Genomic DNA, 14,415 nt, shown 5'->3' with positions numbered 1-14,415 from the left:
GGGGTCTGAAATTAAAACCTGTCCAAGCTAGACTGTCGATTATCTGAACCAAAAAGCGGCCAAAAACCAGCCATTAATGACTGTTCAATCTTAAACTTCGAAGCCAATAGGTCTCCGGACGTAGCTCATTAGGTATTGATGCCCTCTCATGTGAAATAATTGCCGTAGTTGTGCATTAGCATTTAATAATTCATGGCTGGTTGTCCGTCTCCGTGTGGATGTGTGCCTGTGTGCCTGTGTTTGTGGGCCAACAAAAGTCAGAGCCGTGTTGGCGTTGAGGCTATTAGGCAATCAGGCACAATGTGTAAGCCCAATTCTCTTCACGGTATGGCCCTGCATGTGATGTTCAATGCGCCTATCATCGCCATGATAATCCAGATGAACCAATCGCATGCAGTTGATTGATAATCGTAGCCAGTTGATTTTCAATCTCCAGAAAACAATGCAGATACGCAAATTGGGTTTCTTGCTGTTTTGGATTAGGAAGTAGATAATATCTACTTATTATACCCGTTACTCGTAGAGTAAAAGGGTATACTAGATTCGTCGGAAAGTATGTAACAGGCAGAAGGAAGCGTTTCCGACCCCATAAAGTATATATATTCTTGATCAGGATCACTAGCCGAGTCGATCTAGCCATGTCCGTCTGTCCGTCTGTCCGTCTGTCCGGATGAACGCTGAGATCTCGGAAACTATGAGAGCTAGGCTATTGAGATTTGGCGTGCAGATTCCTAAGCTTCTTACGCAGCGCAAGTTTGTTTCAGTAGACTGCCACGCCCACTCTAACGCCCACAAACCGCCCAAAACTGTGGCTCCTACAGTTTTGATGCTAGAATAAAAATTTTAACTGAAATGTAATGTTCTCATCAATACCTGTCGATTGACCTAAAAAAAAGTTTGCCACGCCCACTTTAACGCCCACAAACCGCAAAAACCTGTGACGCCCACAATTTTCATGCTAGATAAAAAATTGTAACTGAAATGTATTGGTCTCGTCGATACCTATCGATTGATCCAAAAAAAAATTGGCCACGCCCACTCTAACGCCCATAACGCTTAAATCTGTATACCGCCGGTAGGTGGCGCATTTTAATCTCGCTTTGCTGCTTGCATATCTCCATTTAGCTGAGTAACGGGTATCTGATAGTCGAGGTACTCGACTATAGCGTTCTTCCTTGTTTTTCATTATTAAAAAACCATATTAAATATTTATATTGGATTTTATGTTTGATTGATAATCGTAGCCAGTTGATTTCTAATCTTCAGAACACAATTTCAGATACACAAATTGAGTATCTTGAAATTATGGATTAGAAAATAGATAATATCTAATTATTTTTCATGATTGAAAAACATTATTTTATACTTTTATTAGTTTTTGTACTATAAAATAATTTTATATCATTAGTTTTCCTTCGTCTTACCACTTTATCATTAATATTCCATTTACTCAAATCATCCATGTTTTAAAATTCCAGTTTATTTTTCAGAATAAACTTTAATTTACAATATGCTTTATTAATTTGTTTTATTACTATCATAAATTTATTTATTCAACTTTTCACACATACCATTTAAAGTTAGCTAATATTTTGTTTTTTTGTTTTTAAAAAGCATTAAAGCAATTAAAATACATTTCACAGGAACCAAAAATTGCCAATACACATTAAAATCTTTCTTGTTGTGTAAAATTGGTAAATAAATTAAAATATATGAAAGCTTTACTATACACTAAATAAATGAGAAGATTATTAGACTTACTACAAAATAAGATGATTTAATGTAGGTTTAATGCTTTTAAACTGATCACAGCAAATTGTTTTGAATACCCAAGAAAGAAAAACGGAGCAAAGTAAATATTTAGTTAAATTTTAAACATTCTAATTTTGTTTTTGTTTTGTAAATTTTTTCTAAACATTTTAGTTTTAATTTTTAGTTTCAGTTTTCTTTGTATTTACAGAGAGGTTTTGTTCAAATATTTTGCTAAAAAGTTATCCAACTTGGTGCGAAAAACTTTACTCTCAAGGTAATAACTGTTTTTATTAATTCATTGGTAACAAAAAATATATGTATATTATAGCTAGTCACAATAATTGTTAGGTCTATAAACAGTTTCAGTTTAGCTATTATCTCTATTTTTTCGAGTTCACAAAATGTTTCTTTTGGTACCAAAAACTTCAACGAAATGTCTTAACTTTTTACAATTGATTTCATGGACGTGAAAGGAAAGTTGGACTTCTGGCTCTGAATCCTGGCTCGTTCCTTCTGTGAGTTCTTCTGGGCTTGTGTGTGTGCGTGTGTGTGTGGGTGGGTGAGTGTGATGCTGTGTTTGTGTGGGTGGAAGGATATGCGCTCGTGTTTGTGTGGGTGCGACGCTAGTCGATGTCAAAACGTTGCGCCTAGAAAAGTTTGCGTTGTTATTAGTTTATGGGCGTGTCAGTGTGTGTGTGTTCGTGTGTGTGTGGGTGTGTGTTTAGTGTTGTTAAATTTAAATTAAATTTTAAACTAGGCAACAAATTGAATTTGTTGAGTATTTTCATTTTCCCCCGTGCTGATGTCCTTCTTGTCTTTTCTATTTTCTTTTTGGCATTCTTCTGTTCTTACTGCTAAATGAAAGTTTCATATTCTTAGCATTTCTCACACTGAACTTTCACTTATTTAGTTGAGTTTTTTGGGGCCTTGGTCCAAAAAGGAATTACTAGTAGGCGGTGCTTTATAGGTCTTCTCGGTCAGCCGGCCAGTACTTGCTGGATATGCATTTAAGTGGATCTTTGGCGGACCTTAGACACATTCGGTGCCGGGTTCATAAAGGGGATTGAGGGACTAAAAAAAGAGAGGACTTTATTAGTATGAAATCGAAAATTAGTGAATAAAAGTACAACTTAGGCAAAGGAAAATTATCAAATCTAAAACGAAATTATATACAAATTTTTAGATACAACTTAAGCAAATGAAAATGTTTGAATCTAAATATATGTCAAAATGAAGAAACTATATATCTGTTCTTATTGATAAAGACTTGTAAAAGTTTTTAAATTCAAAAATGAAACAATTAATAAAACTAAATAACTTATTATTTAAAATTAAATTATAATCATATTGTATGCTAAAATGGCTTGCTCTTAGTTCGCTTTAAAATAAACTTTTTGGTAAAAATATTTTGCCAAATAATAATAACCACTAAATAGCAATAAAAAAGAGATTTGCCCACAACACTTTACCAGCGGCGATATTTAATTATAAACCTTAATGAAAACAGCCGACCACTAAGCCTGTGGCCTGAATTTTCAGTAAACCGAATCGCCTGCTTATATGCAAATTATGATGTTATTTATTGGTTGCCAGGCAAACAGAAAATCTCTCTTAATGCCATTTTGTTTAATTTTGCGTAATTATTGTTATGCATTGTTGTAGGCTTCCGCCTGGATTTGTCTTATTTTTTAACGTTTCAATTAATTAACCGCTTTAATTAAAATTGTCAACGAAGCAGCTGCAAAAAGTGTCAAGGTGGGGCGAACCAAAAAAAAAAATAAATCAGCTAATTTAATTGAAATATTTTACTAAAATGTCCTGCGAAGTGAGTCGCTTTACGTTTTAGTTGGGCAGCTGTCGGGATGCGAAACATTTTGACGCTCCAATGACGCCATTTAATTGGCCTTTTAGTTAATTGGCCAATTGATATGCATATTTTGATTGCATTTGCAGCTCTGCAATTAGCGAGACCCACGGGCAGCGAATTCAAAGAGCACGCATTTCTGAGGGGGGCAGCAAAATGCTCAAATCGATGCTAAATTAAATTAAATTAAAGTGCAATAAAATGATAATTAAATTGTGCACACGAGACAACAATTATGTAACATAATATGCCAATAATGTTCTATTAGGTATTTTATGACCACAACTTACCGTTTTTTTAATATCTAAATTGGCGACGTGATTTCTTTCGCTCGCGGCATTTAAATTGAAAATAGTTAGAGAAACGAACTCGGTTAAAACGGGGATTCAAAACTTGCTACGTTCACAACAATGTCAGGACTTATACAACTAACCTTAGCCCTAGATAGGTACAACTATGATACGAGCACTTAGTCATCTATGTACAACATTAACTTAGCACCTAGCAGCCCCATAACACTAAAACACTCCCTAGAACCTGACATAACTAAAGTCGTTAGGATTCGTGGCCATGGGTGGGGCCGAACCGCTTACCTCCTCCTCCATGGCAGTGGCGTACATATGCGGCGTTACGTTCTTCTCCAGTCTGAAGTGATCCTCCGTGGTCTTGTGGTACACGGGATTCTCAAAGTTCATCGAGTTCACGGCCCGCGTGCAGCGTCGATATACGACAAATATTACCTGTTTTATAAATAATATTTATTATTTATTAATTTAATTAACTATCTATTTTTAGATAGAACTTACGCAAGCCGCTAAAGCTGTGCTGGTTAGACCGCATATCACAATTATAGCTATTTGGCCGTAATCCTTATCTGGTTTTTTGGCAGACTTATCGACCTTATCAGATGTGTCTGTGCTATTGCCACCGGTTTTTGCTTCAACTGTTTAAAGAGATAATTTAAAAAATCCCCCAAATTAGAAAAAAATAATGTAACTATAGACAACCAGACATATATCTAAGCGTTAATGACGAAGAATGAAATTATTATTACCACATTATTAAATAATTATTTTATAAATGTAATTAAAAACCATTACCACCTATTAAAGATTCTTATAAAACCCCCTGTGGATTTTCCATGAATTCCAATATCAAAGGCAGGCTCTGAACATTTTAATAATATATGCCTCCCCAAACTTCTCCCCATTTTCCCATAATTTCATAATTCCTATGGCCAAATATAATTAAAATGTTGTCTTTCTGGGAGCTTGGCAATGGGCAAAAAAAAAGAAGAAGTAAACTCGACGACGACTACATCCCGTGGCGAATATTTCCGCTTTTGGGGTTTCCCTGGCTTGGCTTTTATTCAGTGCCTTTTGCTGTTGTCCTGGCAGGAAGTTGTAGGATTTTTCCGCTGTCATCATAATTCGTTTTCATATTTTTCCGTTTAGAATTTGTTCAACAGCAGAAAAAAGCGCACAAAGTTGAGGGCAGGAGGCGCGCGTTCGTCTGGCAAAGGATATGCGGCGCTTTTTGGCGGGTCCTCGAAATAAATCCCCCAACCCACTTACCCATCCCCAAAAATATATACCCACTTGCTATTAATTTTTGCCCCACGAGTGTCCAAAAAATGGGAGGAGGAGTTTCTGGATCTGGTCGAGAGCATGTGGCAGGGAATTATCATTAAAAGTTGATAGCGGCAACAGATGTGCGGCATCGATTCTTTGGGAATTTTCGGCGTAGGCGCGTTAAGATGCTGTGAATTTATTTTGGCGGCATTAACAGACAGTCAAATGGCAGGGCAAACATCCGAAAAGTTGCACGTTGCTCTGGCATATTAATTGCACGAATTCCTTTTGGTTTAAGTGTGTGAATGTTTATCTTTTTGGGGGTGAAGGCGCCAGAAACAGCAGCTGTTGCTTTATAAGTTTGTTTTTCAATTTTTGTCACAGCCTTGGGGCTGAGTTTAAATTTATTTTTGGCTGTACACCCGTTTATTTGTTAAATAAATAAAAACTCAGATTTTAACTACCTCAGATATTTGAACTATAACTTTTGTTTTATCGAAAGTTTAAGCATGAGCTTCTGAAATTTACTCAAGCGTTTTTATTCATTTTTGTGCTAAATAACATTTCTGAAAACTCTTGTACTCGCCAACTGTTTTGACCCATTTTGAAAAAGATTAATTTATTTTTCTGCCAAAAGTGCTTCACAAAATTTGCATTTGTATATGTGGGGCACATCTCTACAGTCTGGTTTTTGTGCTTGCCTATAAATGTCATATATTATTGCGCACTTCTAATCTATACAAAATGCAATTTCCGTGCTTCCAGCACACACAGACATTCGGATGTGAAAACATATAACTGAGAGTTATGCCTCATCGCCCATTTGTATAATCCTGCACATGTGCTCTCATATTTATTTCGAAACTCCAACTCAGGATAACGCAAAGCAGGTGCTCAGGACCCCCTGGAATCCCCCTAAAAAAAACCCCAACGATCCCCGGCCAACGGAAGTGCCATAAAAAGTATGACAAAATGGCTGCCGTGCCACAATTTTCCCTCCCAAATGAAATAAAAACGCATAAAATATGTTCCGTCACCTGTTTTTGGGGAACCCAAAGAGAGAGGGGATGTAAACAGATTAGATAAACCGACAAAAAAAAACAAGTTTCAAAGTTTTATACGAGAAAGTCAAAAATGGTTTGGCATGAAAATAAACAAAATGGCGGCTTTGCGGCCCCATGATTCTGGTATTTTTGACCCCCATTGTTGCATTTCCTCACTTCGGAGGCAATATGCAGTAAAGTTAGAGGCGGACAATAACAATTGCCGGACTGACCGAAGTGCAGGCAAATGAAAGTCATAAAATGCTGCAAGGAGCAGCAGCAGCTGTTCACCCAGTTTTCCCGCATTTTCCCCGCCATTTCCTCGCATTTCCACGGGTTTTCCTCCACTTTTGCCTCCCATTTTATGTGGCCAGCTATTAAAAACGCAGTCGTTACTTCGACGGCTCAAAGTTTATGGCTAGTGGGGTCTGTCCATCTGGATTTCGTACCGCCATTTCGCCGCCCTCCTCTCTGTGTGTGCTCTGTGTCTCTCTGGGGTATTTGCGAAACTTTGCCTGCGCTTAATTAAGCAATTTGAAGTGGGCAAAGATGGCCATAGAAAAAGTGGCACAGACCGCTAATTGAAATTGCAGTTATGCTGGGCTGGACCATCTAATTGAAATAGTCCCTAACTAGTTTATAGTTATTTACTGACCCGCTACTTTCCTCCCCCCCCCCCCACTTAGTTTGCTTAAGCCCTGCCTTCTTGGCCGCAAATGTGTTGGCCAAGTCCAGAGTCCTCGACCTTCGACCCCTCCCCCTGTTAGCCAACCACTATGACTTCTTTAAATTGGCGTAATTAGGCGCAATTGTGTGGGCTTCTCGCTAAGCTTCTTCAGGAAACTTGATTTCACCCCGTAGGCATGACAACGTTTTAAAGCTCCCGGAAGTTGGCCCACTTTTCACTTCTAAGCCGGCAGAACAACGAAAGAGGATAACGACTGGCAATGGTCGAGATTTAAAGGAAATCTTAAAAACTAGAGTCTTTATTTTACATCCTGTGTGGCTTGCTAATATGCTTCTCAAATTGCGTATTTTTAAGAGATTTTTCAGGATTACTAATACTAGTAACATTACTGTTATAAGAAAAATATTATCTTTCACTTGTTAAAGTAACTTTATAATTTCTAGTAAGCCAAGACAGCATGCTTATCAAAAAACAAAGCATTTTTCTTCTCGTTAAAAATTCAAAAGTCTTTATCATGCCCAAGGAACCGAAGAAAATACCCTTTATTGGCCTCATTTATTCCCCGAAAAAAGCCGGCACAAATTCGGTTGCCACAGCAAAAAAAAGAAATATCTTTCTTCGTGCCGCTTTAGCCTGTCGTTTTTAGTACTGTTCAATTTCACATTCCCATTGATCAAAGTGCGTCTGCTAAATTTGGGTTTATTAAAAATAATGATATGGCATTTAGACGAGACATACCCGAACAATTCTAATTTAAATCAATGGCTTCAACAAAACGGATGAAATCGGCACTGCATGCTACATAAATCGAGAAATGGAGAAATGGGCTTTGCGGTCCGACATGTTTTTAGGGATAAACCGCCGACTAGATGGGTAGTAATTCACTTTTGCCACACGGCCAACGCAAATATTTCACCTCCCCCGTCGAATGTCGACAGTTCGAGGAGGTGTTGACAGTGCCAATTTGCTGGGAGGATCACAATGCTGATGATGATGGCGTTGATGATAGTACGGGGGCGATGACGAATTTCTGGTTAAACTATTTGCCATGCTCCATATCACTCCGCATGTGTGGGTGGCCGTTGCTTATGTACAATTTAATTTCATGGCGATTTGTTGACGACTGCCGCTGAAATATCCCTTCTACTGCCTCTGCCCTTGCGGTTGTCAGTCGTTCATCATTCCGTTACGTTACGTTCCCATACCATACCATCCCATCCCATACCATACCATACCAACCCATCCGAACCCATGTCCCTTTTGTCACAGAGCAGTTCGCAAATTGCACGGACAAATTCTGGGTTCGGAGTTCCCGATACCAGAGTCCCAGAGTCCCGAACCCGGGATATATAAGTCGGCCGAGGGAATAGCGCTGGGAATCAGTGGGTGGTGGTCCTATGTCCTGTTGCCATTAAACATGTCACCAATGCTTCCCTTTTGTGGTTTTTGCACAGTGTGTGAACCCGATATTTATGTTTTACGCTCCGCACTTTGCATGAGGATTTGGGCCAAAGTTCATGTGGATGGTTGGGTGTGTGCATTTTGAGTGATTACGTCGATATCATTGATGTTGATTTATGATGATGACGATGGCTGTATATGTATATCCGTAAATGCTTCTCGAGAAATTGTCGCGAAAAGTGTCAAATGAAATTAAATCGCCGGGGAAAAACAGGTGAAAATGTTGTTTACAAGGACATAAACACACGTGAGACAGGGGAACTTAAATAAAACCAACACCAGATAAGGTAATAAAAAAAAAAGAAAATACGAGGTGATTTTCAATACTTTCTTATCGCTAGGGCTTGTTAATCTTTCTCTGAGAGCTGTAATAAATATTTTTAAATTTTTCTTTTAATCTGACAAACACTTTTTGTTTAAACTATGTATCTAGTTTTTGGTTAAACGTAAAAATGAGAATTTTGATTTTAACTTTTAGAGGTATTTTACGAGCCCTACTTTAACCCTAGATAGCCACCACCATAAAGTTCGTAGTAAAGTGTCGCATACCCGGCGCTTCACTGTGCGCATCTTGAGGTAGTTTTGTGGTTGAGATGGACGACTGGTTGGTTGCCCGGTGGCTCGGTGCAGTGGGCTGCACACTTGGGATACGCTCTACAAACAAAGGGTAAATTTATAGATATAATGACATGCGAAAAGGTGAAAATGCAATTCAGTGAAATGCACAGTGCAGGGGGCCACTTAAAAGGCCGCAACCGCAACAGGAAAGCCGTTCTGTACGACTATATACATATATATGCATTCACGCTTCGATTTTCAGTCCGTTGGTCAGGTGGACCGCAAAATGCAGCCATCGAGGCGGACGGTTCAAATGCAATTACGGAATCCCCCCGTTAAATGCCCAAAGAACACACCGTGGAATCTACTTACGATCTTCGACGCACATGAGGCCGTCGGGCATCAGTTTCAGGCCCGTGGGACAGGCGCAGGATATGCGAGGACTCCGCTCGTTAATCCTGGGAGCTGGCAGGCAGAGATGAGAGCAGTGGCCATTCACCGACTGGCAGTGGTTGACACCGTCGGGTTGGCGGTAGGGGTGGTACACATGCACCACCATCGGATGTTCCAACTGCAATTAAAATTCGTGTGAGTTAGCAGAGGTTGAAACGGCTTAAGCCTCAAATTAGGTCCGATTTCTCAATGTCGCGTTAAGGTTCTAGTTAGCTATCTGTCAGAGAAAGCTAAAAAGAAGTTAATTTGTTCGTTTTCAGACAGATGGGACCTTACGTGAAACTTAATTTAACTTAAAAACAAAAGTTAACGTGGCATTGAGAAATCGGGGATTAAGCAACATATTTTAAAAGCAAAGAGATATTTATTACTCTCATGAAACGATAGTGAAAAAATGAACTTATTTTACTTAAAATAGCAATTTAAAAAAATTATCTTTAAAGTTCTTGGAACATTTCCACGACATGAATAGTTCGGATAAGAAATTATGTACTATATGTCATCTTTACTGAGTATTACTGAAATTTCGCTTTATTCCGATTAAAAAAAAACCCACATACCGTACTAGCAAGCACTTGGTACCGGAATTTTAAGAGATATAAATATCAGAGTTTGGTCAGGGCCTGGGTATTTGGAATATACTATTAAACAAAAAGTATTATCAGAATTAAGTGACGAATTACTTGTTACTAACCATAATAATTATATCATAATTTAATATCTATTACTTTATATATATATATCTATTATTTAATAATAATATTTAATGAATAAAAAGTAGACCTACCATATGCGCTGTGACAGGCTGCACTTCCTGCCCGTTGAACTTGTTGGCCTTGAAGACGGTCTGTTTGTCCCAGTCGGTCCAGTAGATGTAGTCCTCGAAGGTGGTGATCGAGAAGGGGTGCTTCAGATACTCGCTGGAGTACAGCACCTGTCGCCTTTGCGAACCATCATAGTTGGCCGACGAGATGGAGTTCAACTTGCCATCCACCCAGTAGAGGCGTTTCTGCACCAGATCCAGAGTGATGCCATTGGGCCACTTGACATCGTAGCTAATGATGGCAGTGCGATGTGATCCATCCATTCCCGCTCTTTCAATGCGAGGAGAGGCACCCCAATCAGACCAGTACATCCAGCCATCAATGGGATCCAGGGCAATGGAACGTGGAATGTCCAGCGAGTCTTGCACCAGGACCTTGCCCATGCTGCCCTCGAAGTTGGTCAGTTCGATGACGCACTTCTCGGTGTCTGTGTAATACACATGGTTGTAGATCCAATCCACTGCCAGGCCATCCGAGGTCACCGAGGATTTGGTTAGCACCACAGTCTTTTCACTACCCTCATCGATGGGCGCCTTGTAGATGCTCTTCGTGGACACATCGCTCCAGAAGATCATCCCCGTGCGGAAGACAAAGTCCAGGGCAGTGGAAGCCTTTGTACTATTCACTATGGACGTCATTTCCGGCCGATCGAGTGCTATCTTCCGGATGTCATGGCGTCTGGCAAGGAGCAGCGAGGCATGTCCTTCGCTGGCCTTGCACCTGGTGTGATTCCTCAGCAGTCGCATGTAGCCCGCCTCGCACTCGCACTTGAATGCACCAATCTCATTGACGCACACCTGGGAGCAAATCCCAGGTGTCTCGCACTCATCGATGTCCACACAGGTGCGCTGATCCTCGGCCAATTTGTAGCCATCGTGGCAGACGCAGCGGTGGCCCACAGCCAGATCCTCGCACTGGTGCATGCAATCGCCATTATTCGAGGAGCACTCATTGATGCCACACTTGCCAGCGGGCTCATCCTCGCCATTCGGACAGTCCTTCCTCCGGTCACAGACCTTCGAGAGGGGAATGCACTGTCCTCCGCCGCAATCGAATTCGCTGGTCGAGTTGCAATCCCTTGGCGTCCTATTGATATGGCAGTTCTTCTCATCACTGCCATCCGAACAGTCGAACAGTCCATTGCAGGTCAGCTGGCCAGCGATGCAGCTGCGATCGTCGCACTGGAACTGATCTGGACGACAGGATATGCTGGGGCAATTCTCCGGCGACTCGTCCTCGCCGTCGGTACAATCTGCCTCGCCATCGCAAACCCAAGATCTGTGCAGGCAGGTAATCATATCCGAACACTGGAACTCGGATGTCTGGCATACGGAGGTGCTGGTTGTGCAGTTTTGCTAAAAAGATAGTAAAGAAATAGATAAATAATATATATAAATTAAGATACTACAAAAGAATCCATGCTTAAGGCTACGTTTTCGTCCTTAAACGGAACATTTTTTGAGAGATGAATCTGTGCGCGTGGCGGGGATAAAGGAAGTTAACTTTACTGCTGCTACAACAGTTTGCTTTTCTTGTTAAGTGCCAACCAAATATTCAGGCAGCTAAGCCCGGTTCACAAGCACACATACACAAAATACACACACACGCGCAGTCCTTATGCACCAGCACGCGCACACACATGCACACGAAATACATATATAGTATAGGTCCCTGTGGGCATTGCCTGCATTTTTTGTGTTGCATACTTTTCAGAGATGCCAGAAAGCATTTTCCACATTTCATACGCTTTGTTCAAAGGGGTATCGGTGACTTTTCATCGATTATATAGTTTATTTACACAAATTTAATAGTATTCATTTTTAGAACTAATATTAGAGGTAAAGGTGCTTTAAATTTGGCATAGTTTTCTTATATCAAAACTAATAAGTAATATATCAAACCTAATTCTGCTATGTGAACTAATGACTTATGTTGAAAAGTAGGCCAGATTTAAATTTATAAGCTATCTGCCAATAATAAAAACTCATATTTTGTTCAATATTCTAAAATATCTTTTTAATAAATCTTAATAGAGCATTAAAGCTGCCATCTTTACAGATAGTTTTCCCCACAGCTTTTATTGCTATTCGGTGGCATGCAATTTCGGGCACCACCCTACTGACAACAAAAGCCATGCGTCATACATATAAATGTTTATGGGAAACAGTTGCCGACATGGTCCTCGTCGTCGTTGCCAGTTTTGAATAATGCTCGCGTCTTGCATAATTTATGCTTCCTAGCTCGCTTCATATAAATACATATTTATATGCGAGGGCTGTTAAACAACTTACTGTGTGTGTGTGCTTGGTAATGTATGTGTGGTTTGATAATGTGCCCCTATCAATTTTCATTTCAGGTTTGAAGGTATGGGAAACGTGCATTTACCAGGAGTTTAGGCTTTGTTTTTATATTAAAATTAAAATAAATTACTTTTCCCATATTTATTTATAATAAATTTGAATTTTTCTCAACTAATATAATACTTCTGTGAACTCACCCTCTCATCCTCTCCAGTGTTACAGTCGTTTTCCCCGTCACAGACCCATTCCTTGGAAATGCAGGTGCCACTGGCGCAAGTGAAGGAATTGGGGCCGCATTTCGGTCTGTCCCCGCAGTCCTTTTCATCCGACTCGTCGCCACAATCGTCGTCCTGGTCGCACTTGAAGCGGTTCTGGATGCAACGTCCATTGCCACAGGTGAACTCATCCGAGCGACACGTTCTATCTGCACAAAGTTCAATCCCATGATTAGCTTGATTCTTCGTAGGTTTGTTTGTGGGGGTGATTTTGATTAGGATGCATTTGTGGGATGGGATGAGGAAATGTTTAAGCCACAAAAAACAAGGCAAGGGGAAAAGCCATCACCATTACAATAAAAATTGCCAGCAAACAAATAAAAGCGTATAGAAAGTGGGAGTGAAAGGGATGTGAAAGTGACAACAACAGCATCAGGGCAAACACAGCAAACTTAAGTGTTTCCTCTTTGGATGTGTGCGTGTGTGTTTTCGTAAATATTTGTGCTCTATTGCATACCAGTTTAAGCATGGCATTACACTAGACTCAGGGAAATGTGTGCTTGGCACAGTCGAGTGCAGGGAGTCATACACTATAGCATATACATATGGGGATAAATACGGATAAATAGCAGCCAACACCAAATAAAAGCAGAGAAAAATCAAGGATAAATTCGGTTATTATGGCAACCACAACCAAGCAGGCTAAGAAACATTCAGTTATGGCTTACTGCATTGGGCCTCGTCACTTCCATCGCGACAGTCCTCGTTCTCATCGCACATCCAGGACAAGGGAATGCACTCGCCCTCGCCCGACTTGCAGGCAAACTGCTCGGGCGTACAAGTTGTGCTTCCTAAAAAAGATTAGATCAAGAGTGGTTACGTTTTAAAAGCCAATGTGCTGAAATATAGAAATATCTATAAACCAAACTTCGGAAAGCCGATGTATTTGGGTTTATTTTAAAAATTGTAAAACTGTATATGAATTTATAGTTCATGAAATAATAATTATTTCGTCTCTCCTGTAATGAAATAAACAAGTTTGGCTCGCTAAAAAGATAAGATCAATAAAGGTTACGTAATGAAATATAAACCATACTTTGAAAAGTCGATTTATTTGGGTTCCTACAATAAAAAAATATTTCATTTTTGCTTCTAAGCTAGTAAAAAAAATCTCAGAAAATGTAGGACACCTCCTCCAAGGCTATAACCATAAAGGGCCCCAGAAAAAACCCACTAACAGCTTGGCTAATGGGATTTTGGCTCCCTGAGATAGGAAACGCGCCTTAAAGTAGGCAACCGAGGGCTGTCCCTTAATTAAGTTTATAAGCAGCTGCCATATAAAGGGGGCGGGGCAGCAGCCGCTCTCCAAGTGATAAACATAGTTGTCATGCCAACACACACAGGCCAACTTATTCAGGCACAACCATTTGGGGGCTAAACAGTTGGCATTTTATCTAGGCAGTAATTAAGACATTATCAGCCAACACTCCATAAAGTTAAAACGCACACATGCGTATGCATTAAAGCAATTATCGCACGCACACACTAGCAGACACACGCACACACGCGCAGACTGGAAGTTCCATTGAAGTTATCCTTGGCAAAGGAGCGGACATTAAACAAAGCTGACAACACTCCCACACAGGCACACATTAAAACGCTTGTGTTTAACCCTTAATGCGTATT

General features: G+C 40.1%; 1 protein-coding gene across 10 annotated transcripts in view; it reads right to left on the bottom strand.

Annotated features, from left to right (window-relative positions):
- Window positions 1-1,460: 1,460 nt before the first annotated feature.
- LpR2 (Lipophorin receptor 2) overlaps window positions 1,461-14,415 on the bottom strand; it is a 36,051-nt gene continuing 23,096 nt past the window's right edge. For 3 of the 10 annotated variants that reach the window (XM_036818580.3, XM_036818581.3, XM_070995617.1), the window contains 8 exons: window positions 13,458-13,580; window positions 12,712-12,938; window positions 10,178-11,569; window positions 9,310-9,508; window positions 8,929-9,033; window positions 4,423-4,559; window positions 4,210-4,356; window positions 1,461-2,823 (listed from right to left, as the gene is read on the bottom strand). In XM_036818580.3, the coding sequence (XP_036674475.3) occupies window positions 2,782-2,823; window positions 4,210-4,356; window positions 4,423-4,559; window positions 8,929-9,033; window positions 9,310-9,508; window positions 10,178-11,569; window positions 12,712-12,938; window positions 13,458-13,580 (2,372 nt within the window). In that variant the 3' untranslated portion in view covers window positions 1,461-2,781. Of the gene's footprint in view, window positions 2,824-4,131; window positions 4,357-4,422; window positions 4,560-8,928; window positions 9,034-9,309; window positions 9,509-10,177; window positions 11,570-12,711; window positions 12,939-13,457; window positions 13,581-14,415 lie in introns of those variants that run through there. The other 7 variants (XM_065866790.2, XM_036818586.3, XM_065866792.2 and 4 more) reach the window with 4 other exon arrangements.

Source organism: Drosophila suzukii, chromosome 3 (genome assembly GCF_043229965.1).
Source record: "Drosophila suzukii chromosome 3, CBGP_Dsuzu_IsoJpt1.0, whole genome shotgun sequence".
Lineage (NCBI taxonomy): Eukaryota > Metazoa > Arthropoda > Insecta > Diptera > Drosophilidae > Drosophila > Drosophila suzukii.
Note: the sequence above shows the minus strand (reverse complement) of the source record. Positions and strands in the feature narration are given on the sequence as shown.